We start from the raw sequence: 26,771 nt of genomic DNA on the forward strand, positions 1-26,771 counted from the left end.
GAGTGGCTCTGAATCAGGCCCTATGTTCCCTATAACATGCGCACACACATACACACTAGGGTTAATTTGTGTTGGGAGCCAATAAACCTACCAGTATATTTTTGGAGTGTGGGAGGAAACCAGAGTACCCGGAGGAAACCCATGCAAGCACAGGGAGAATATACAAACTCCACACACGTGGTGGGAATCGAACCCATGACCTCAGTGCTGTGAGGCAGTAACGCCAACCATTACACCGTCTGTGCTGCCGTTAGAATATGAGAGCGGAGGTGACACAACCTGGTAAATTATTAGTGTGCGTCTCAATATCATACCAATCCCCTATTCCCCAATCAGCTCCTAACTGCCATGTCACAGGCTGTGTTTGAAAAATGACAGTTTGGAGCTGACTGGCTGGTAACTTACCTCCGTTCACTTTATCTCCTAACACAGCTTAGTAAATAGACCCCCATCATCCAAAAGGATCGTCGTGTTCCATCCAGCATCGCAAAACCCACGTAGGAGAAGGATAATGAAACATAGTTTCCCGTCAAAACTCATTATAAAGGTGTTTTAGGGCCCAGTGCACACAGTCCATTAGCTCTAATGTAGATATGAGCTGTGAGTGAGTTAGAATTCATAAATACCGTCAATGCAGATGCAATTCCCAGATAATTGGCCGCTCTGTCTAATTTATGAATATGGGCAATCTGCCTCATTCTATTACCTAGAAGCAATTTGCACAATGAAATCCACGTAATGGGGTAAACGACGGCAGCTGCTTGTCTATGAATTAAGCTGTCCAGGCTGCACCTTGTGTGGAGTGTTAGACCTGGAATAACAGTGTAACTCACAGACGTATAGGGCAGCACAGAGTTTGCGCACAGCTCTGGATCTCTATGAATACACATGAGAAGTACTGTGCGGGGGTTTTTTACCAGGAGTTTTTCTATTTCCATTGAGTGCACCGCAGGTGATACGTACTCTCCATATGGTCTTCCTTGAGCTGCTGGTCGTGCTGCATAGTAATGGTTTTTGAAGTCATCCATCCATACCTCTGCTGTGCGCTTGGTGTTCCTGAAGGGTGATGACAGGGAAAGTCAGTTATCAGCAATGTGTACCTTGCATGCTCGGTTCCGTGTTGCAGAAAGCAGATAGCTAGAGTGTGCGCAGGTGGAAACAAGTCAGGAATAAAATGTTCTCCCTCCTCCCCCCCTTCCCCATCGCCAGGCTCTCTAAAATCTTTCAGGTGCTGATAAGTGAAAGCTATTTGCAGGCGCAAGTGTCACTTCATGCTGGGGGCAAGATGCAATTAAAGTTTGCCTGCACTTCCCCGTCTACAGCGTGGAGGAAGATGTTATATGGATTTATCATTATTTATAAGAGAAAGGTCCATTCGCTTGGGACTAGTGGTAGAGCCAAGACATGAGGTACTGGTGCCTTTGTATTGTCACTAGTTCCTAATGAACTGATTGGCTGATAACGGATGCCACTCACAAAATGGCTGCTTGCATAATTGGTGATAAACATGCTTCAAGGGCTTCCACTTTGCTTTTCAGGATAGCAGGGGCCTCAGTAATAAGGTGAGAGTTTACTGCTAAACTCTCACATTTTCTAAACTCTAACCCTATTACATTTGGCCCTAGGTCTCTGCAAATGCGTTCAGCTGCGCAGCGTAGTAAAATAAAGGTTACATGTCCACATACCTAGAATATTGCAGCTTGGAGTGTCACCAGCTATTGTGAAAACATATTGTAGAATCAAAATGGGTTTAATAATTAATTATAGAGGTATGCTAATGAATTGGGACAAAACCTATTTTTTGATGCGTTTTGATTTTTTGTTTGGTAAAAATAAACTATGTATGAATAATTTATATAGTATTAAAATTTTATATAACCACCCTAAGTTGCAAAAATTTGTTTTACACAGATCTTCACTAGTTGTAAGGAGATGCTTTTTTTATAGGTTTTCTTGTAGTTCTTCCTAATTCTAGAAGTCTGTACTGTGCAGTTGAGGAATGAGGGCCTGATTCAGACCCGGACGCTATATGCAGACGGTCGTTCAAAAAAAGGGGCTGGCTATTTAAATTGTGCGCTCGCTCATTGCGGTTTGTTGACGCCTCTATGTCTGAGCGAGCGAACGAAAAATACGCTCACTATTTTGTAAAGACGCCCCTTTGCCGTTCGCATCACACGTCATCTCTGGTATTTATTAGATTAATCGGGAACATCGAAAGGCGTCTGAACTGCTCGCAGTGCTTGTGGTAGGTTTTTCCTACCGCAATCACTGCGAGCAGTTCAGGCTAAAAGACAACCAAGTGACGTGGTCGATGATGCTGCTTTACTAATTATGCACTCCCATTAAACGCCCTTTTTACCGTTAGGCACGCCTGCGTTCGGATTTCCACTCCACCGTTTTCAAGCACCTTCCCCTGTTACCACCCACAAACGGTACATTCTGTCAATCAAATTAGCAGCCCCTCGCTGTTTTGCGAGCGCTCGTTTCCGACCGCAATGACTGGTTTACGCATGCGCATTACGACCCATACGCATGCGCAGTTGTACGAACATCGCTCAGAGCGAACAAGCGGCCGCTTACGAGCGGCTCTTAATCAGGCCCTCAGTGCACTATTCGCTGTTAAGTCTCTCTGTACATCATCCCAATACAGTCATTGATTGAACTCGGACTTTGACAATGGTAACCTGCGCCATCTTCTGGGGTCCTTTCATTAAGTTAGAGAGATAGGGGTCTATTCAGCATTGAAGGGCATATGGCACCCGATGATGAAGTATCCACCTCTCAGTGGGGGATACTTATCACTAGAGCAATTCACCATTGCTCTGGTGCGGGGAGAGATGTTCTGAAAAGCATTTTGTTATGCTACAGCACTTCCTGTGTGTCTGAATAAAACAAACGTGATAGGTCAGTTGGGCCACATTGCGACTCTGCGCAGAGTCACAAAATATGCAAATGTATACGACCGTTCATGCAAATGTATACAACCGTACCTTTACAATACAAGCCTGTGTAAATCTAGCGTATGGGATGAAGTCTGGATACCGGCAGGCACTATCCCGCCCGCTGATATCCCGACACTGCAAACCCGACATGGGACTAAAGATAGGCGTCGAAATCCCGACGCATATCATTAGCCCCATTGCGAAATCTCGACACTCGACATCCCGAACGAAGATAAGCCGGGTGTCTTAGATTAGGGGGAGGGTTAGGTTTAGGGACCCCTGGAAGGATTTAGGGTTAGGCACCTCCCAGGAGGGTTAGGGTAGGGAAAGGGGGGGTTAGTGTTAGGCACCACTAGGGGGGGTTAGGGTTAGGCACTCCCCTGGCTGGGTAAGGTTTAGGGTGTGGGGAGGGGGGCTAGTGTTAGGCACTAACGGGGGGAGGTTAGGGTTAGGCACTGGGGGGGGGGTTAGGCACCACTAAGGTAGGATTAGAGTAGGGTAGGGGGAGGGTTAGTGTCCTTACCAGCCCCAGTCGTGATTTGCCTCCTTCGGTCTTCTGGTGTCGGTATATGATCGGGCGACTATTCAGCCACCGGCATTACATACCATTCCCTAGCGTATACTGTGGATGTGTTCGGTACAAAATCATGTCTGTCATCATTATCAACTTGTAGACTAGCATCATTGTTATGGCTTACTAGCAGGGCCGGATTAACAATGGGGCGGGTGGAGCTACAGCTCCAGGCCTCCCATTGAAAATAGGCCCACACCGACTGCAGTGCAGGCAGGAAAAAAAAGTTTTTTCTTTCCTGTCAACACTAAGGAACAGCTCAGCCAGCTCTCTCACCTAATGGCTGTCATAAATAGAGCTTAGCCCATTCTGACCTCCCCGGTCCCCACCCGTTCCCCTCCTCTTGGAGGATCGACAGGCCAGGACAAAGCCCCGCCCACCCGCGCGCCGCTGAAGCCCTGCCCACCTTGGAAGCCCCGCCGAAGCTCCACCTCCATTATACCGAGGCTCCGCCTCCTGAACCATCCTACTCCAAAGCGGTGTCAAGCGCCTAGTTGAAGAGGGAAGGCAGCTCAGCCAAGCATGTCAGGATTAGCTTTACTCAGGTCAGTGTAATGTCTGGCCTCTGTCTACTCTATATATGTATGTAATTATCTATTATCTATCTATAATATTAGGTGGGTCTAAGAGCTTGTGTATCTACACATATATATATATATATACATACACACACATGTACTGTATATATGTGTATATATATGCACATACTTGTTTGTGTGTGTATATATATATATGTATGTATGTGTGTAAATGTATGTTTGTGTATATGTATGTTTATATACACACACGTGTATATATGCACGTACTTGTGTCTGTGTGTATATATATATGCATGTGTATATATATATATATATATATATATATACAAATATTTGTACATACTTGTGTGTGTATATGTATGTGTGTAAATGTATGTTTGTGGATATGTATGTGTGTGTATGTATATATATATACATATATGCACGTACGTGTGTGCGTATATATACATACACACACATGGTGGTAAATAGGGATGGTACAGGAGCTTCAGACACATTTAAGGGGACTGAAGCGGATGTGGAATGATATGTAAACATTCATCATGTTAATAGGAGAATGTCAAGATGGTCATAATGTTGAAGTTGTCCGTGTCGAACATTCATGTAGATAGTGATGGAATGTCGACATATCATCCCTGTTGGCCCAGCGCTCACTGACCTGCTCCTAATGGCTGCAGTGACTCCAGCACGGCTTCTGGATTGGGTCATGACCTCACTAACCCTAATGCCTACCCCTTACCTTATAATGCCTTTCCCTAACCTCCTCCCCCCGCAGTCTAACTGTAACCTCCCCCTAGTGCCTAACCCTATCCTCCTCCCACCGTAGCCTAACTCTAACCTTCCCCTAGTGCCTAACCCCCCCATGTAGCCTAACCCTAATGTCGACATTTTCATGACTGTCAACATACTACACCACACCTGCTTCAGTCCCCTTAAGTGTGCCTCAAGCCCCTGTACCTACACAATTTACGTGTATGTGGGTGTGTATGTGGGTGTGTATGTATGTACACACCCACATACACATATATATATAGCAGTCAAATGGGCGGCACTCTGGACGGCTTTTATAAAACACACTAAAACTCAGTTTAAGTTATCAACGCTTCAGAACTTGTATTTATTCTTTCGTCGGGATTACTGAAAGGATGAATACAAGTTCTGAAATGTTGTTAACTTAAATGGATTTTAATGTGTTTTATACAAGTCATCCAGAGTGCCGCCCATTCGACTGCTACATGGTTCCCGCCCTTCACAGCCAGAGGTAATTAGGAGGGCACCAGACGCTATAGCACTATACTTTGCACAGGAGTGCTGGCCTACACATGCACAGTCAGCGGCATAGCAGGGCTAACTCCGGAGCACCTTGTGCCAGCCCCGTGCCTCTTAAGTGCGTAACGTCATGCCGTTGCGTAGAGGTACTGAGGCCACCGGCACCTGAAAATGCAGCACTGCCCGGAGCGTCCTGGGAGAATGCTGCACTGGCCACACCCCTATGTAAACCACAACCACACCGCACTGGTCATGGCCCCACATTACCAGTCACACTGCTACGGCACTTGTCCCACCCCCTTCAGCGGCATACAATAGGCCCATCATAAATTTCAGCTCCAGGCCCATGTGGACATTAATCTGGCACTGCTTACTAGTAACTAGAAGATGGAATCTTAAAGCTAGAGATTAGGCAAAACGTCATCATTCACGGACATCTATGCCGAGATGTCCGTGAAAGATGTTTTTGCCGCATTCTGAGATCTGAACTTAGCGGGAAGATCCGAGCCACAACCAAACCGCTCATCTCTACACTTAAGACAGAATCAAATACATCACCTAACTTGCCGACTTGTGTCTGACCGTGAAATACCCCTAAACCACCTCTCTAAGTACAAGGTTCCCAAAGGCATGACACCTGGAAAAACACAGCTGCATGCGGATCGCAGACGCAGCGCAAAACATTTTGTGCAAGTCGCATTTTTACGATTCTGAGACGCACGCAAAAGTGGCTGTAGTGGCAGGAAGCCGCAGTAACCTGATTTACTACCTCATACTAAAGTGAGAATCTGTAGGACTTATGTGGGGGTTCACGTGTCTGCTAGCGGAAACCCGTGTCACCCATTGTTATACGCCAGCTGCCCCTACCACCATTAACAATACAGCCCTCAGAAACAGGCTTCCCTTCCCCTGTCCGCACCCGGGAACGCACAGAGCTCTTGATACACCCCCACAATGCTCCCATGACATTCCCCCAAGACATGGCGATTCCAAGCGCTCGCAGTATTTCCGCTCAATTTCATGGAAAGACAGACTCCTCAGAATTTCGTAGGACAGAGATACAGAAAAATGCATACCTTCGCCTGTGTGCGAAAACTCGCCGTTTGCGTTTGTGCACAGAGACGCTGTACATCCGTCTCAAAATCAGCCCCAACGTGGGGTTAGATGAATGGATATACGGTATGCATTTATATGCAAGGGTGTAATATTTTCTAGAAACCGTTTCATTTCCAGCAGCATATGCTCAGCAGCGAGAGACAGCCCGAGCTGCACTGACTAATACACAGGAGAACTTTGCGTGAGATATAGAAGTGCGAATGTAAATGAGTATTTCTTCATTAGGCATGCACCTGCTGTTCACTTCTCACTCAGAAATTAATTAGTGCGGGATGCGGGAAAGTGGCAGAAGACTTGCTTTGGTGCAGCTCACAAACCTGTGAAGCCGTCTATTTCAGCATTAATAATATCGGATCCCGTAACTACACACCGCCGCAGGTGGGCCTGAACACATCGTTAGGGCTGATGAATGAACGGGATCAAAATAAAAGTTGTCTTCTATATTTCTTGCCTCTAGCTGCCTGGTTACCTTTATAGTTTAAGGCAGGGCTGCAAAGTGTTTCCTATTAATCTGACCTGTCATCTAGACACAGGAGAGGCAGCCATTTTGTGGTGTGGACCTATTATTTCATGTTTCGAGAAAGTTCACTCAAAGTATGTACATTCTCATGGCTGTTATTATTTTTATTGCTTATTTTATCAAGCGCCACAGCTATACGAGCGTCCAGGAGGACGCTCCATTTTAATGGAGGAGGGCCCTGATTCAGAGCGAGCGCTCTGGTCAGAGGGTCCGGCTCTGAATCAGGCCCTAAGACAAAAGAATAAGCAGCTTCACAAAAATACATAATGACAGTGTGGGGTTAGCAATGTAGGTAAGACAAAGGGCCCTGCTCGCACAAAAAGGGAAGGACATCTAAAATCGATGGTTGGCAATTATAGAGTTACTGTAGAGGCGGAGGGGTTTAGGCTAGAATGAAAAAATGAGCATTAAGGGCACATTTGAAGGCTGGATGAAAGTCTCATGGTGCCAGGGAGGGCATTCCAGAGTATGGGAGCAGGCCGGCCGAAATCCTGAATACGAGCGGAGGAAGTGGTGATCAGGGAGGAGGTGAGGCAGCAGTCATTAACAGAGGGCATAAGGGAGAACGAGGGGAAATGAGGCTGGAGATGTAGGGAGCAGGGGCGTGATTGAGTATTGTAGGCGCGGGAAAGAAGTTTGAACTTGATTCAGTATGATACAGGGAACCAGATGGGGGGGGGGCAAGATTCCTGCTGCTGGTCCTGGGTAGCAGGCATGTCCTCCGGAAAATGTCTCATCTTCTTTTGTGTCCATTTTGCATTTATTGGTCCTTTTAACATTTGTTTGTATAAGGCCATCAGCAGCTGCATAGGGAATGTGCGAGTGTTGCAGGGGCAGAACATAGTATTGCCTGGGCCCGTAACAACATTTGGTGGATGCCAGTGCCAACCTGCACATGCTCAGAAGCAGGGGTGTAACTAGGTATTTGAAGGCCCCATAGAAAAAGTTTGTAAGGACCCCTATGTACAGTACAACCCAATGGTGAAAATTGTATACATAACTTGACACGGAAAATGGGCCCCCTCAGCTCTTGGCCCCATAGCAGCTGCACCCCTTGCACCTATGGTAGTTATACCAATGCTTAGAAGGGGCCCCCAAACGGAACTGTAATGTGCGTACACCAGCCCACACAAAGAGAGGGGATGAGGGGAGGGTGGCCCAGCATTGCCAGATTCCCCTCAGTCAGAACAGTAACTCGGATGTTGCCATCAGCCCCTAATTGAGATGCCCCAGTTTACACATAAAACCCACACAGTACCTACATGGTCAGGAACATTAGTATATTTGCTCATCATTAATCACCATTCAGGTATCTGCTGTAAGCCCAAAGCTCAGTTTTCCTTTTTGAACCAACATTCATAAGCACTTCATCTACCCAACACTCAGGATATCGCCATCATCCCTACACTCAGGATATCGCCATCTACCCAACACTCAGGATATCACCATCATCCCTACACTCAGGATATCGCCATCTACCCAACACTCAGGATATCACCATCATCCCTACACTCAGGATATCGCCATCATCCCTACACTCAGGATATCGCCATCTACCCAACACTCAGGATATCACCATCATCCCTACACTCAGGATATCGCCATCTACCCAACACTCAGGATATCACCATCATCCCTACACTCAGGATATCGCCATCATCCCTACACTCAGGATATCGCCATCTACCCAACACTTAGGATATCGCCACCATTCCTACACTCAGGATATCGCCATCTACCCAACACTCAGGATATCACCATCATCCCTACACTCAGGATATCGCCATCATCCCTACACTCAGGATATCGCCATCTACCCAACACTTAGGATATCGCCACCATTCCTACACTCAGGATATCGCCATCTACCCAACACTCAGGATATCACCATCATCCCTACACTCAGGATATCACCATCATCCCTACACTCAGGATATCGCCATCTACCCAACACTTAGGATATCGCCACCATTCCTACACTCAGAATATCGCCATCATCCATACACTTAGGATATCGCCATCTACCCAACACACAGGATATCGCCATCTACACAATACTCAGGATATCCCCATCTACCCAACACTCAGGATATCGCCATCTACCCAACACTCAGGATATTACCATCATCCCGACACTCAGGTGTCCATCATCAACCTCATACTCAGGTGCCCACCATCAGCCTTGCATTCAGGTGCCCATCATCAGCCTCACACTCAGGTGCCCACCTTCAGCTAAACATTCAGTTGCCCATCATTAGCCTCACACTCAAGTGCCCATCATCAGCCTCACACTCAGGTGCCCACCATCAGCCTCACACTCAGTTGCCCACCATCAGCCTCACACTTAGGTGCCCACCATCAGCCTCACACTTAGGTGCCCACCATCAGCCTCACACTCAGGTGCCCACCATCAGCCTCACACTCAGGTGCCCACCATCAGCCTCACACTCAGGTACTCATCATCAGCCTCACACTCAGGTGTGGTTTGTGATCTGATTGACTCTAATGGGCCCCATACATCAGAGATGCATTGCCGCAATCCCGCGATGCTGCAACCCAGCATCGCAGGATCACAGAAATCCAACATGTTGGATTTCGGCGATTTGACGATCGCGATCCAAAAATTATCGCAATTGTCAAATCGCGGACATTTAACATGTCAAATGTCTGCAATACAGCGACGGATCGTAGAACATCGATGGTGGGCGATCGGAAATTTCAGAGGGTGATCGGAAATTTCCGATCACAGCCCTACATCGTGACGATCCGTCGCAGATATATGGCCACCTTTACATAAGTAGTAACAAAGGGCCTGAAGGTGGCCATACATCTGCGACGGATCGTTATGATGCTGGGCTGCGATCGGAAATTTCCGATCGCCATTGGAAATTTCCGATCGCCCACCTTCGATGTTCTGCAATCCGTCGCCGGATTGCAGACATTTGACATGTTAAATGTCCGCGATTTGACAATTGCGAACATTTTTGGATCGCGATCGTCAAATCGCCGAAATCCAACATGTTGGATTTCTGCGATCCAGCGATGCCGGGTTGCAGCATCGCAGAATCGCGGCAATCCATCTCTGATGTATGGGGCCCATTACTCACAGGTGGACGTAGTGTTGATTTCGGTCGCAAGCATCCGATGTTTTCTGTCTGCGCATGCATCAGAACCGCACTGCGCATGGTTCCTCGGTGGTAACAGAGGGGTGGGTAGCCAGACGTGGACCTGTCACAGCCAGTGACTGCGTCTTTTTTTGTAGTTGCGCTGGCACTGGCGGCCATGTTCTGACAAGCATAAGGCTGCCCCACTTCCCGATGGCGTAACCGATGTGTGTCCGATGTTGTGATTTATTGCGCTAAGCGGCAGATTTCAGTCGCAGCCTGTGGACGTCTCTGTATGTATCCCATCGACTTTGGCATCAGCATAGAGACGCAGTTGCGCGCTGCTTAAAAAGACACAGTCGCAGCTCCCATTACCGTTCACCTCTGAATCAGACCCTAAGATTTCAGTGAAGCTGTCTCACGTTTTTAGTAAGTCGGCGGCGGCTGCATTCTCATAAAATCAGTCAAAAAATCTGTACTTTAAAATGAGCAAGGACCATCGGATGCTGGTGCATTATTGAAAGTAACGTAAAACGCTCTATTTTTTAATGCTGTAAAGTACATTTTGTAGTTAGTAAGTGTTACTGCTGACACTGCTGATTATAGCGCTGATTGTAGCGCATTCAAGCCACCGGCCGAAAGACGTGACATCAACAGGCCATTAAAAGCTACTGCAGGAAAAATAAAAAAGTGTAATAAGCAGACTCGTGCATTTAAGTGAAATAAATTGCAGAGCTCTAGTCTGTTTTACAGAACTATTTAGTAAATCAAATTTAATGATGCTTTCAAATAAAGGAATATCACCAGGGCCTCCCTTGAAGTTGTACAGTCCATCTTTAGTCAGTGGCCATGGAAATACTGTATAGCATAAAAAAAAGCTTAATAATAAATAATAATAACATACACAGGTGGCTCATACAGAATGCTCGACTTTCAATCCAATATTTGATATTATTAATTTGGTTGCTTTTTACTGCAACCATTTATTATAAAGCTTTTTTCATTCATGTATTTCCATAGTCACTCATTAAAAGCAGACTATTAATGTCCTAGGCAATAGTCAGTAAATGTATGATGCCGTTAATATCGTACAGTATAATAGATTTCTAATTTTACTCCATTCTAGTGTTACAAGAGCCCATCAGTGTAGAAAAGCTACTTAATATTTATGCCAGAGTTTCACAATCTTCAGCATTACAGTCCAGGTATTAAGGATATCTTGCTTGAGTCCAGATGGTTAAATCAAATTGACTAAGGTACTAATTAAGACACCTGTGCTCAAGCATGGATATACTTAAAACCTGGACTGTCATGGCGGAGTTTGGGAATCTCTGATTAATAGAAAATAAGGCAATAAGGAAACAACTATCAGTCTTCCTATTTGTATTGCGTCCGCCCAATTAGTCACATTGACGTCAAGCCCTGGCTAGTAAAAATGCCGGCAACCCTAGTTACTATGTGGATTATTGCATCGTGGTTTACAACTGTCAGAAAATTTACTGACCTAACTTAAACAACGTGGCGGGTCTTTTGCAATTCTGGTAGGAATTGCAAAAGAGTAGCCCATAAGCTTCTATGGGCTAACACGTCTGAAGATGACGTTTGCTACCCATATCTTCCTTATTAGACTGCATCACCAGCTATTACATATAGGTATTGATACATGAATATGTTTGACAAAAGGAAATTATTAGAGATGGAGAAAAAATAAGTAAACAATGGCAGTCTACTGAACGGTACGGTCTGCAAGTAACACCGCCACAGAAAATAGATGTGTATGACAGAGGTTCCCAAACTCTGCCATTACAGCCCAGGTTTTAAGGATATCCATGCTTGAGCCCAGATGGTTAACTTAAATTGACTCAGGTGCTAATGAACTCACCTGTGCTATTATATGGATATCCTTAAAACCTGGACTGTAATGGCAGTCTGAGTTTGAGAACCTCTGGTGTATGATATAATTATAAAGATACTATTTCTACAATCATCCTTAACTATTTCCATTATATAAACTCTACAGAAAAAAAAAAACCCCGTGTCCGGACGCCTTTAAATAAAAAAAGGTTTGCATTTTGCGAGGGAAGACAGATATGATCTAATGCAGCATATTTAACCCTGGTCAGATAGGCTTGTGAAGTTATTGATTTTAATCCTGTAGCCTAGTCATTTTTTCTTTTGATTGTTTTCTAGATGTTGTTACTTCTTAATTAACAGTGTCACAGTGTGTGCAAAAAAATCAATTTCCCAGTTGATGCTACAGAACGATACGCTGTACGCCTGCAAACAGCAAATAATCCACAGCCGCATCCCCAGGCTGTTTATTACATTATCTGCAGAGAAAACACTATACCTACTTTATGTAAGTGTTGGCGTTCCCCTCTGGAAACACGTACGGATGCTTCTTCCGAAACACGTGCCCCACTCGACTGCAGGGTATTATTTCCAGGCGTCCGCCGCACATCCACACACGGAATGAGATCTCTGAAAGACATTAAGTTCAGCCGTGTCTTATTCCTATTAGACCAGGCTAAGGAAGAAATATCAGAATTGTATGTACTGTGGATTAAACAGGTTGTGTAACACACAGCAAAGCTAATCACAACTAGCTGGGAGCGCACTGGGCCGGATCCCCTCCTGACTGCAATAATACCTTATCAACCAGGAGACGAAAATACTTGTCCTCCCTTCACTGATTCATTCTATCAAAGAGAGAAATTCCTTTGAAGTAAAAAGAAGTAAGAAAAAAAAAAAAAAGAACTTTCTTGAATCAAACTCTATTTCTTGCCAATGGTGGTAAAAAAAAGAAGCCAGATTAAATGAACTGATAGCGAATGCTATTTTATTTCATCCTGACATGATATAGGCCAGTTGACCAATGTGCAGTAAGGCGATAAAAATAACTATTATATGAAATATTTTTTTTTCGTTGCAGCAATAGATACAGTACTGATAGGAATTACTCTTAACGGGGTTAAAGGGGCCTGGCTCGCATTTTATACTGGGGAAACAACATCTTCAGACAGATAAACCCCACTGTGTCTGAGGGCCTGATTCAGACCCGGACGCTCTGACAGAGCGCTCGCTCTGAATCAGGGCCGGGCATTTTTTGTTTCCGAACGGCCTCCTGGCCTATAGCGATCGGCCATGATGATGGGCCTTGAGGGTCTCGTTGCCGCAAGCCCCAGAGAGCTTTCGGCTCTAACAGAGCCGAAAGCTCTCCCACTGACATCACTTGTGATGTCAGTGGGGCCAGCCCCAGACGGTAGGCGTTCCCATGGGAACGCCTCCGTCGGGGCAGCCACGCCCCCGGCCCGCCCACCAAAGGGGGCGTGCTGTCACTCAACATCGACAGCACGCCCCCTTTGGTACGAGACCCGGAGCAAAGGAGTGCCCGTCGCTATCCAGGTCTCGCCCATGTGCACGACGGAGCCGGCTCCGTCGTGCACATGCGCACTGGCCTACCAATGACCCGGTTGCGAGAGCACAGCGCTTGCGACCGGGTCTGAAACAGGCCCTGAGTCTCCTGGCTTTATCGTAATAAATACTGCAAAGTGGTCAGGAGACTGCTAGGCCTAGCCTCGCTTGCAGTAAGTGGTGACTGTTGCTTTTCAACAGTCATTAGCCAGCAGGTAAGTGAAAGTGGGTGGGGGGTAGGGGGTTGGTGTTAGATAGAGAAGTATTTGATTGGTTGTGAGCTAGGAGGCAGAATGTTATTGGACGCCAAATGTTGATCATCCATTAGGCAACCTCGGCTGCTGCCTAAATCAGGGTGGGTGGGTATTAAATTACCAGGATAATTTTACAGCATTTATATGCATGTTGTGTTGACAAACAGAAGTGGAAAGGGAGACCAAACAGTATCTTGTCTAAGGCCCCATGAGGTCTTAACCAGGCTAGGGGGGCAAATCCAAAAATATATATATAAAAAATACTTTGTGCTGCAAAATGTTCACTTCAACAGTTGACCCGGGCCCCTGCCAAGCTCCCTCCCCCTAAAGAACAAGCCAGGGCCTGTGTGCTCAGTACCCATCCATCCCCCTGTTGGTGTCCCGAATACATTAATATTGGCCATTGCCATACAAACTCAGATCTGTGAGGACTACGGGAACTTATGACAGCTGCAATAGGTGCATCCAGAGCATTTTTTTTTAAGAATCTACATATCTGTGGAAGATGATAAAAAATATGGGATTGTTGGATTTTTCGCTAACATACACTAAAATGAATTTAAACCTAACAACCCTTCCATTAGCGGCTTCCTGAGGATGTTTCGTAACTCAAACCCAAAATCCAGAGTAGGGTGCTTACCCTAAGGTTTGCTTAACATTTGATCTTTTAAATGTACCGTAAGCCTCAGAAATGTAATCTGCTCGGTTCAAAACCGACAAAGCCTCCCCCCGCCCGCCTGCCGGATTTATCACAATATCTTTATTTCTCCATTACATTTTTAATGCTTTCTGTTCCTGGGATGAATTCGTACTTTTAATCTTAGCAGATGTGGAATTAGTACAAAGTCTTTTTTTTTTTTTCTTACCCACTTGATATAATGTTTCATGTCTTTAGACTGGACTGGGCAGAAAATGTAGCATTATGAAATGCTGAAGCCTCAGACAAGATGTTGCAGAATTATTTATTGGTTCTACTGGATTTAAGCCCACATTTTTTATTTTGGCAAAATACCTATTTTTTTTTACAGTGTCTCCTAATGCGCTTAGTTAAATCATGATAAGGTCTGAAAATCATTACATTTATTAGCAGGTGCAAGGGATAATCTTTTATTAAGAAGTAGCACTGTACCTCCTATTGTATATTCACAGGTCACAATGAGACAAGCGACAAGTGGGGTCAAGTGAGGTTATTAAGATTTACTGTGAAGTTCGTCTTTGTCTCATTGTGGGTGATTGGAGCATAATCTGCAATCAGGTACAGTAAAAAGGGGTCTTCCTGGAATGTACTAATCCTTGTCATAGTTTAGTCCTAATGTCGACATTCATAATGTTGACATCACAATGTCAACAGTTACTGTATGGTGTTAATATTGTTAAAATGTTGACATTGAATATGTCGGCATGTGTAGAATGTCAATTCTGCACGGAATGGCATCGGAGGGGTGGGGTTAGGTACTTGGGGAGGGTTAGGCATACTCAACTACGCCAAGCACCGCTACATCTGAAAAAAGTCATCATCACCTGACTGCCAGACCCAGAAGACACCACTGCAACCGCTGGGTTCACCATACCAGGTACAGTAATGCTGGGTACTCACTAGACAACCGGATCAGACGACATATCGGGCACATCGTGTACCCTCAATGTCACTGACGATGCACACTCCTACGTGTCATCAGTGACATCGCCTGTCGGACCTGCATGCAGCGTGACCCCAGCTGTCACGCCATTGCTCCCGGCATCGGCAAGTGTTTACGCCGGGTCCCATCGCACGATAGATTGGCTGGGTACACATCGTTAAATGTGTACCCAGCATAAGTCACTGCTAGACCACCAGAGATGTTTTGTCATAATAAAAATTATTTTATAATCATGTTGACATTTTGTCAGTGTTGGCATGATGAATGTCAAGGTTGACTATCAAGCTCCATAACAATTCTTCCAGAGGGAACCAGACCAATTTACGGTACTTGAAATCAGGAGTGCCAAGCTAGGGGGGGGGGAGGAAGAGAGAGAGAGAGACTCTCACATACCCCTCAGACCTACCCACACACCCTTTCAATGCTCATTAGATTCCCACATGCCCTAAGACCTCCTCACTTCCCCCTAAGATCACCCCAACTTGCCCTAAGACCGGCCCATAGACTATATATGCCCATCAGGTTCCCCACACATCCCTTATAATGCCCATCAAACCCCTCCCCCATCTGCCTTTTATCAAACCTCCTCTGCCCCCAACCACTTACAGTCCCTGCAGCTCTATCAATTTTTTTCTATTTCACTTTTAACTGTATTTTATATGGAAAGAAACCACAGGTCTGTATCTGCATGGAGATTCATAAGGACATTATCTGTGTTTAGCTTTTTAATATATGAATCACACTCTGCTTTTGGTAATGGATTTCGGGCAGAGAAAATTATGTGAAAACTACTGTCAGTCAACTTACTCATCGTCAAGTGCATTCATGAATATGATTACTCCTGCGGACCTCTAATGACTTCCGGTCATTGTATGCAAACAAGCAACTACTGTACTGTAGATCTGGATGGCAGACATCCACTTCAGGGACCAATCACAAGCCTCCACAGGTGAGTGAGAATAGCGTTCTGCATGGGATGCAGCAGTGACTTTCTGCCTATTCTCTGCAATGCCCAGTCCTATTGCAGTTTGGCACAATGAACATCAGTGGTTCGCCTTGTCCACAGGATTTGCATCCTGGTACCTGGCCTGGTGAGCTCCGGCCGGTGATCGGCCATACTATGTAGGAGACCCGCATCGGAGCCTGTGGAGCAGAAAAGAGAGCTGCAGTGTGTCTTCCTCTGACATGGAGAATCAGAATTGGTTGGCAGCTGAGGACAGAGCACGTGCTGCCGGACTCAATCTATTTTTTTTAGAGGCCTATGGGCCTGATTAAAAGATGTACGCAAACCCAATGGTTAGTGTACACATCTGATATTAAGGGGTCTGCGCAGGTGCCTAGCTACAGCATGATTGACAGGCTGCAGCATTTGGGGGGCAGAGCGGGAACATGGCTGACCACCATTCCTGGAAACGGGGGCGCATCGCCCCCATTTTCCTAGAGGGACGAGGCCCTGGTCTGCATCAGTGGACGCAGATTTCCTGGCCTCGCAAGTGACCAGGCACCAGCCAGGCTGAGGTAGTCTTCAGTTTACACAGCCTGGCCAGTGGAGCAACCATCACAACCATCTGTCCTTGTTCCACACTGGAATGAAATGCTAAATTTTTTTATAATTCATACACACGGTAATTATGACCTAATGGCTGCCTAAAATCTTAAGACTGAGTCATATAATACATATCAGCTGGACAAATTTGAAAAAAGCAATGTATATATGTATATAGAAAGTTAGAAGCAGTGTCCATGGTAGGTGAATAATGACGTTAGAATAGAGGCATGGGTTTTCTGTATAATCATAATTATTATCATCATCATTTTTCTATGTATAAGGTGCCACAAAGGTTGCAAAGCACCATGCAAGGTTGATAAACTGATAATCTGTCTTTGTGACATCACCAAACCTCTGGAGCCGCACAGATGGTCTGACCCAGATCAGGCGCTATATACAGTACGTGTTGAGTAGATGTTCCATGCAGTGGCTAAGTAGTGCAGGGTTGCAGAAAATTGGATTTAAAAAAAAAAAATCAAAAACAGATTTATTTGATTTAAATAGGATTTTTTTAAAAAAACATTTTTTTAAGTAAACGTTTTAAATTTTAAAACGTTTACTTAAAAAAAACATTATAACAAAAAACCTATTTAAATCCAAAAAATCTGATTTAAATCAAATAAATCCATTTTAATTTTTTTCTTTTTCAAAAATCTGATTTTTAAGCAACCCTGCAGTACATAAATAAGAGCTGGATCGGGAAAGTTTCGCGTTGTACCCTTGACAGATTATTATACAGTGACATTAAAGAAAAATTTTAATGAAGGCAAAGCCTTAGTTAGCCTATTCCTGCCTACGCTAGAAACTAATAATCAACAAAAAAACAAAATATGCTGCGAGCCATCTGCTGTGGCGAAGTCACAAACACAACAAACCTTCTTTATCTGAAAGTGTTAATAGGTGCTATAGAGTGTGGGAGGCGTAGGGAGCTCTTCGCAGATGCACACTTACTTCTGCAAAGAGAAATGGAAAACAAAGGTGGGGAAAAAAAAAAGCTGAGCCGCGCTTGCTAGAGGCTTGAAATTCAATCAGAATATTGACTGTGTGGATGCATAGCAGAAGATAACACATACATAATAGCTTTCCAGATCCCAAAGGAGGACACTTTCACTTGATGAGTCAATAAATCCTAGAGGAAGAAAAAAAAAAATTGCGGAAGAGAAAACTGATTAGGCCGATTCAAATTTTCATATATTCTGCCTGCTCTATAAACCAATTTGTCACTCTCAATATGTCTGCCAGCTGTGACGGGGAGAGTGGCCTATTTTCATTAGTCAGAGACCGGGCATCATAGGATGGAGATGTATAAAATACCTGTGACTGCAAGACATGTTTTATTTACTAAGTTCCAAATAAAAAAAATAAAAAAAAGAACAGTTCATCCTGTCGTCCTTTAGAATATATCGCCCTGCCGGCTGCTAGTGACAGGTAGCCAACATGAATAAATGTAATGTCAAATTATATAAAAGGATACTTTATTCATTATGCTTCTAACTTTGAGAACTTCTCAGGTTTTACAAACGTGTCCCTGAAAGTTTTAGCAAGTGACAATTTATATGTTTACATTTTTTAAGTGACCTGTTTGACTTTTATTAAAAAAAAATCTTATAGTGCCTACGTGTCCAGTTTTACCTATGATTGTATTAGAGTTTTATTGGGGTGGCTGTTGGGCAATCTGGATGTGGATATGGGCCAATGGAGGGTTGAGCTCCCTGCAGTACTGTGATTTATTTTGCTGGTTCGATGGTTTAGGACTTTGTCATTGGTGAGTCAGTGGCTGCATTCTGTAATTTATCAATCCGGTACTCCTCTAAGAGCTCCAGTGAAAAACCCGGCCCTAATAATCGCCTAATGCTGCTGCAATGGTTCCAGTGATACACGTACATGCATAAAAAAGTTCACCTGGAGGCAGGGTTGCCAAAAAATTGGATTTTTAAAAAACAAATCAAAAACGGATTTATTTGATTTTAATCAGATTTTTTGGATTTAAATAGGATTTTTTATTAAAAAATTTTTTTAAGTAAACGTTTTCAATTTTTAAATGTTTATTTAAAAATAAAATTATAAAAAATCCTATTTAAATCAAATAAATCCATTTTTAATTTTTTTTAAAAAATCAGATTTTATGCAGCCCTGCCTGGAGGGGATCCAGCAACGTCCCTCCGACTTCGCTTGTCCTCCATGCAGAAAGGCACAATCGGAGATGTGCGCTAACCACCGAGCGCACACCTGTGAATTAGCCCCTATGTTCCTGGAGACTTCTCTACTGCGTATACACAAATCTCCGGGAAAATGGCCACCACGCTATGCAGTATTCCTAGTGATTTCTGTCTGCAGGTCCGCACACCCTGCACCTATAGATATGCCAGTGGGTTCGCTGTTTGAATAAAGAAACTTTACGAATACAAAACAGAACACGGTTGAACCCATTCATTTTTATTTATTTTATTGTCATGTAACTTAAAACTATGAACTTCAAGTTTATTCATCAGGTTCAAGGTAACAGCTTAGCTGCTATAAAATTCACACCACGATCCTACCAAATGTTCAAATTCATAGATCAATGACTCATATCGTTTTACTTTGTGACAATGACACCTAAGAGTATATTTACTAAAGTGCGGGTTTTTAGAAGTGGAGATGTTGCCCATAGCAACCAATCAGATTCTACTTAACTTATCTAGTCTAGCACCTTACAGAAGATAATAGCTAGAATGGTTGCTATGGGTAACATCTCCACTTCTAAAAACCTGCACTTTAGTAAATATACTCCCTAGATTCACTGAAGATCTAGGCTCAAATCCTAAGCTCAGACACATGTCAGATACTTGCATTTTTCTCCTTGTGTTCTAGGCACAGAGAACTAGATTGTAAGCTCTTTTGGACAGAAAACCCATGTCTGTGTAAGTATGCACAACGCTCTGTATAAACAGTGTGTGGTTATATAACAATTAAAAATAATAAATTGACATTTAAGAAATGCAAAAAATTTACTTTCTTTGTGTAAGAAAATGCATTCTTCTCTTTTCAAATTAGCATTTTTATAGCTTAAATATAAAAGTCAGCTGTATTTATAGAGAATAACCCAAGCTACTTTTGCATTCCATGCCATTATTAAGTAATGCATTGCTTACAGTGAACTGAGCTACGGAAATTGTTCGGGGGGAGAAAAATGGCATCTATAATGGCTCTCACAACGCATTTGCGGTGATGTTACCAGCCTGAGCGCTACTGTCTGCTTGTAGATTGTGTTGTATAATAGAAAGTGTCAGCCTCTAAACTCGCAGCTTGTTCTGGCTCAGTCATGCAAGGCCTCTCATCCTGACATCGGACACGGTTCTGTTTCTAAGTAATTCCATTTGTAGTTGTGCTCTTGTCACTTCGCTGAGACAGATACAGATGGGACACGGGTATTGAATCTTCCTTCATCTCCATCTCATTAAATCACTAAGCTTCGGTACAATGGGATACACAAATAGGCTACTTAATACATAGCGAGTGGCATCCATTTTAAGGGGAAAATCACATATAAGGAGAACTAAATCAAGGACATGCCAAATTAATAGGCTGAAAATCCTGAAAGTCCCATTAGTATCGTAAGGTCACAAATATCTCACTGTAACACTCTTAATTCCATATTAACAAGGTTGTCTGGGTTAGTGTTATTAAAGTCTGCAGATTTATAAAGTTTTCAGGAGAAATTTGAAAGGAGGTGCGGTTCCATGCAGAGAACACGTGTGATTGGTCAGCTAAGACATCCCCCAGTCATGTGCTTTCAACACGTGAGACCGTGGGCGTAGGTATAATGGAAGGAGGGTGTGTGGTGCACACTGACCCCTGAGTCCTGTACACCGCACATTTGCACCTGTAGATAACACTCACCTGTCCGTCGACTAGGCACTGAGAGGGAAGGGGGTGGGGGCAACCAGATGTTGCACATCGGCCCCCTCCTCTCTTAAACTGTCCCTTTGTGAGACATCATCTACCCTATGGCCTTTCAAATTTGGCCCAAGAATTTTAAAGTTCGGTAATCGGTACTAACACTGCCTAGAACCTAGTAATGATCAGGCCCAGATGAAATGACCTGACAGTTAGGATGCAGGAATCATATAATTAACTATTTGGGAAACTATGCATATATGCAGACAGTTGCGAAGCATCATATCTAATAATCTCTTGCGTATGATTATACAATATGTTATATACATACCACCCAATTTACCATTACAGTACTTACACCAGCCTGTGCCCCAATCACACTATGCATTTTCTCCTACCAAGCCTACTGTGTGTGTGGATCTGAACGTTCAATCAGCTCAATGGACTGGGGAGACTAGAGAGCAGCTGCCAGCAAGAAGAGACAGGCGTCCATTTCTGCACCTACCAACACATCCACTTTGCTTCCTCAATGTTCAGGAGTCATCCTGGACTCAGCTATTGGTCTGAATGATCCAGATAGTGATGACTCTCTGGGGTCATACAGGCCTACGGGTGCTTTGGACACATAGGGATGGATGATTCTGGTTCAGGGCAGTATCAGTATAAGTGGCCACCAGTTGGGCATTTAGGATTATGTATATCCCTACTTATATTATTATTATTGGCCAATCTATTGGAGTTGTTGAATGGACCTGGCGGGAGTCCAGGTTCACCAGCACCCCTCCTTCCTCTTACCTGTCAGCAGCCTCTGTCCCCAGTCTAGCTCAGCGCACCCCCCACCCCCGTTGCGTGCAGCAGCTAAATTGTTTTTTATTTTATTTTAAAAGGAGGAAGTGGCCATGCCTCCAGTGATTAGGCCACGTCCCTCCCCCAAAGTACCGAATCGTACCAGCTTTCTATGGGCCTGAGCATAGGTACCACCAGTGCAGAGACGCCTTTCAGTGGCCGGTGGCTTAGCATATATTTACAAATGTATGCAACTGAGATCTCTGCATTACTATTATCATGTAGGATGTAAATCTTTGTGTTGGACTATTTGCAGTGTGCTGGGGGAATCTGTTTGTTTTCACTTTTATAAGTACCTATGCAATGTATACTGTGTTATTGTGCGACATACTGTATGTAAGTATCTTATATAAAGGGTTGTGTAGATTTATCTGTGTGTGTTAATCACAGCAGGATGCCGGCATACCTTCCAACATGACCCTCTCCAGGAGGGACACAATACTCTGGTCCTGGACTTCCCTGGTAATTTATGATTGGTGGAGGCTCCAGAGGTGGGGCTGCAGTACAGTCCAAAATTCAAATAGGGGAGTCACACCAACTGCCAGTGAGTCCCAGCCAGTGATGTTGGCAGTGTGTGAAATGACAGTTGGTGTGACTCCCCTATTTGAATTTTGGACTGTACTGCAGCCCCACCTCTTACCAGGGAAGTCCAGGACAAGAGCATTGTGTCCCTCCTGGAGAGGGTCATGTTGGGAGGTATGTGCCGGAGCACTGCAGAAATGTGACTTTTAGTTGCTGAACACATAACCAACATGGCCGCTGGTACACTTCCAGGACAGAGGAGTGGATGCAACTTCCGCCAGCCAGATAACATACTGTACCTCTACAGGTTTGTCTCCACAGGCCGATTTAACAAATGCCATAGCTCATTGGTAGGGCAATTATGGTCTCTGGGCCTGATTCGGATTTGGGAATAGAGAAAGATAGAGCAAGTAACTGTATACCTGGACAAACCATGTTGCAATGCAAGAGGTGCAAATACATAAAAAAATTTTTGCATGTGCGGGTAAATATTGGCTGCTTTAGCATGTAGCCCACGAATTTTGGCCAGCTTTATTTTTACACTGCAATTTAGATTTCTGTCTGGACCATACATGCCTACTCTCCCGGAAGTCGCGGGAGGCTCACGATTTTTTGGGTAACCCCCCGCACCCAACGGTAGAGTAGGCATTTCTCTCGCATACCTGACCACTTCCTAGTGAAGTGGGCTTAATGGTAAAAATTCCCGTGGTAATCGCGGGTCCCCGTGTAGGGGGCGAGACTTAATGACGCAATTCTGCGAGAATTGTGTCATTTGGCTCCATCCCCTAGTTAAATCTGCATGAATTGTGGCAATTTACCACGAGGGGGCAGGGCTTAATGATGCAGACCGTCATTTCCGGCCGCCCATTGCTACCCAGCTGCTTCTCCCCGGGAGTCGACAAGTATGGTTTGGACCCTCCCAAATCTAAATCTCTCTGCACATTTTAAATCTGTTCCACCTGCAGTATAGCATGGTTTTTCCAAGATGCTCTTTCTTAAGGCCCCCATATATCTGCCGGCGGAATGTGCGATCCGATTGGAAAGGCCGATCCACCAGTCGGAAATGCCAACCGGCGGCCATCGATGTTCCACGGTCCATCGCAGGATCAGGAAAATCCACCATGTTAAATTTCACCGGTGTGCCAATCATGATCATATTTGGATCATGATCGGCATATCTGTGAAATCCAACTTGTTGGATTTCACCGATCTTGCGATGCCGGGTTGCAGGAACGCAACATCGCGGCAATCCGTCGCAATATATGGGGGCCTTTACTCGGGCCTGATTAAGCGATGGACGGATTTGCACAGCTGCACATAAGCGGTTGTGCAAATCTGTCAATCTTTGATGTCGCAGGCTGGGATCACCATTGGAACCAACGCGACCGGGTGCTGGCCATGCAAGAGGCCAGGAATCTGCATCCATCGACGCAGACCCTAGCCTCGTCCCTCACAAAAAACAGGGTCCACAAACCCCCGTTTCTGGTACTGGTGACCCGGCATATCCCCACTCCGCCCTGTGAGCGAGAACTCAGGATCCATTCTGCACATGCACAGAATGGATCCTGCACAGACGCAGACCCCCAACAATTGCGTTCATCGTCGGATGTACTCTCAATCCGGGCCCTCTATATCTCTTCTAATTATTAAAAGAAAAGTTATGTAAAGATGGAAGGAGAAAACTCAGTAAGCAATACAAAAGAAGTTAGAACCTAGCCCTGAGATCTGATATGAGTAGCTGGGACAGGACGTCAACCTAGTTTTAGAATTACAGACGTGGAGTTTGGTGCAGATTGTACAGGAGAGAGATGGGAAGCGAGGACTCCAGATAACAAGACCTGGCACTAATCACGACAAGGAGAGAGAACGGATTAGAGAGAGAGTTATCTGTGGAGTGACAGATGAAAAGAGGCGTCTTACCTGTTTTATGAGAACGCAATCAGAGAGACCTGTCACCGAACAGAAAGATTTCAACTTAAGCCTCTTCCTTGGGGCCGGGATAGGCTACATTATCAGTGACAGAACGGGGTTCCAGGTAAGGTTACAGGACACATAAGAACAAACTTTTAATTGAGACATAGACTGTCTGTCCCCGGCAATACCAAGGTTATTTAGGATCAGATAGATAAGAAACAGCCAGCCGTCAGCATTATTCATGCACCAGCTGCTGTAGCTGGATATCATGGGGATGCAGGTCAGTATGCTGAATGATAAATGTTCTCAGTATGGGCTGATGCCTACAGATGACCGATGTGGGCAACATTTCACACAAACCAGTTTTGCAGCAGGACAGGCAGTTTCGCGTTGGTGCAAATCATGATGATACAATCTTTGCACTTTTGCACATCCCCATCCCGCATGCAGGTAGTTTTGTAATTCCGTCCTTGCTAAAATGCAAATGACACCCCCTGCTGCATTTGCGATCCAAGCACTGCGACCGAGGTCGCAGGCTGGAATCACCATCGTGACCATTGGTGGCGATGGTGGGCGGCGCCCGGCCAGTTGAGTAAGCCTCAGCTTACTTAGGCCGGCCGGCTTGCGAGACCAGGAAGCTGTGTCAGTCAACGCAGTCCCTGGGCTTGTAAACACGCCCTAGGTTCCGGGAACGCCGGCCGACCCCACCCCAGCACCACCCCTTAAATGCCTCTGCCTGTCAATCAGTCCTCATGGTTCATCATCAATATCCAGGGCCGGATTAACAGGGGGGGGGGGATGAGAAGGGCGGTCGTCCCTGGGCCCCCACACGTAAAGGGCTGGAGGAGACGGAACCAGTTCCTCCTCCTCCGGCACACCTCAGCCAGGCGCCGCAGGGAGGGATTTTGTAACCAGCGGGCTCCCTACTCGCTTCTTCGGGGCATTACTTCTGGGGGCATTTATATAGGGGGCACTACTAGAGGGGGCATTACCATTCTAGGCACTACCACAGGGGGCATGACTACTGGGGGGCATTAATTTTGTGCAGCCACCCCCCCTTCCCACCTACAAAACGGGGCGAGCTGTCAATCAACATAGACAGCCGCCCCGTCTTGTAGGGAGACCCATAGTGACGGAGTAGCCGTCGCTGGACAGGTCTCGCGCATGCGCACGCCGGAGGCGCGCATGCGCAGTGGGGGGACCATCGACCCGCTTGCGAGCGCTGTGCACTTGCGAGCGGGTCTGAATCAGGCCCCGGGTCTGGATATGTGTGAAAGGTGCTACCCGGGTCTTGATGACCCCGGTCACGCCTAAAAACAAATTGATTGGCCGGGTACAGTGGCGTTTGGAGACGAGATCATCTCTAAGCGCCCACTGAATGCTGGAAGACCTGGGTCACTGCAAGACCCGGGTCCAGTGTGAAGGGTTTTGACCAGGGAATTGTTCCCCTAAGTGTGAAAGGGGTCACCCGGCTTCAACCCGTGCTTGGTGCCCCAGGTCTGAGCCGGGCTGAAGCCGGGAATTTATATCTGAAAGTGGAATTAGCGACTTGCTCCATTGCTGTCCTGGCCAGATTACTGTCTAATGCAGCTTTTTATAAATCTATCCAAGGCCTACTCATCAAAGACTCTGGACCCGACTATCGCTATTCTGAAGAACTTCAATATTAAGGTTGTAACGAAGGAGATATCACAGACTGTAAGCTTTGGGGCACAGCACACACAAGGGCTTGCTCTGTGTCACATGCAAGTGAAAAAACAAAAATATCAAGCGATTATTTGAAAACTGCGCTTGCACCGCACCATGAATACGCATCTTAATGGAGGCAACGACCACATTGGGCTCTTTCCATACGTGAAATGGGTGTTTCTGCGTGCCAGCTGGGTGGCTACTTTGCGGACTTATGCAAGAATACCGTTTCGTGGGAGTGTCGTGGGCGCGTAGCCAGAGTGAAATCCACTTGAACCTCTCCAACTCTGGTCCTCGCAATATACTTACCTCTCCGAAGTCCCACGTCGGCCGGTGTAGAGCTACACAAATGCCTGGAAAATGGCCGCCACGGACATTTTCCTGGATTTTTGCGCTTGCGCAGTCGGGAAATCGCCAGGACAATGGCTGCCGCACCATTTTCCCAGTGTCCTGCGCACCCGGACGGGGAATGCGCACGGTCCCCCTCATCTCTTAATAAGCCCCTGCAATGCACATGTGTTGGGACAGAATACTGCTGCGTAAAACTTATATGTACTTTGTAACGCGCTGCGGACCCCTCGTGGCGCCATATAAATAAAGGATAATAATATTAATGGCAAAAGTGTATCTATTAGACTTTGCTGGAGACAGCTGCTTACAGGATACAGCTATCCCAGCAGGGGGGCGATGATAAACTGCATCGAAAGCATTTATCAGTATTTCGATATATATTTTTATTTCCAAAAAGCAATGACGCCCTGTGCCACCCTGGGAAGCAAAAGAGAGGCGCGAAGATCCGATTGTCACATTATCATAAGCGGTTGGGGTTGAAACAAATTCCCTCCCTAATGATTATATCTTGCAGGATGTAAAAGCTGTTACTATAATTGACTTTTTACTTGTAGTTAATCTGCGTCAACATCATTTTCTATTGCAGTGAGATTAGCATGCTGGGCTCAGAATGCCCCCAGGAAATATATTGATTAATGTATACCAAAAATAA

General features: G+C 45.2%; 1 protein-coding gene across 2 annotated transcripts in view; it reads right to left on the reverse strand.

The window, feature by feature from the left end:
* GALNT14 (polypeptide N-acetylgalactosaminyltransferase 14) overlaps positions 1-26,771 on the reverse strand; it is a 613,086-nt gene that overhangs the window by 53,937 nt on the left and 532,378 nt on the right. For both annotated transcript variants that reach the window (XM_088444427.1, XM_088444425.1), the window contains exons 10-11: positions 12,416-12,542; positions 964-1,056 (exon numbers count right to left, since the gene is read on the reverse strand). In XM_088444427.1, the coding sequence (XP_088300553.1) occupies positions 964-1,056; positions 12,416-12,542 (220 nt within the window). The remainder of the gene's footprint in view (positions 1-963; positions 1,057-12,415; positions 12,543-26,771) is intronic.

This window comes from Taudactylus pleione, unplaced genomic scaffold (genome assembly GCF_031769625.1).
Source record: "Taudactylus pleione unplaced genomic scaffold, aTauple2 ptg000363l, whole genome shotgun sequence".
NCBI classification, from domain to species: domain Eukaryota; kingdom Metazoa; phylum Chordata; class Amphibia; order Anura; family Myobatrachidae; genus Taudactylus; species Taudactylus pleione.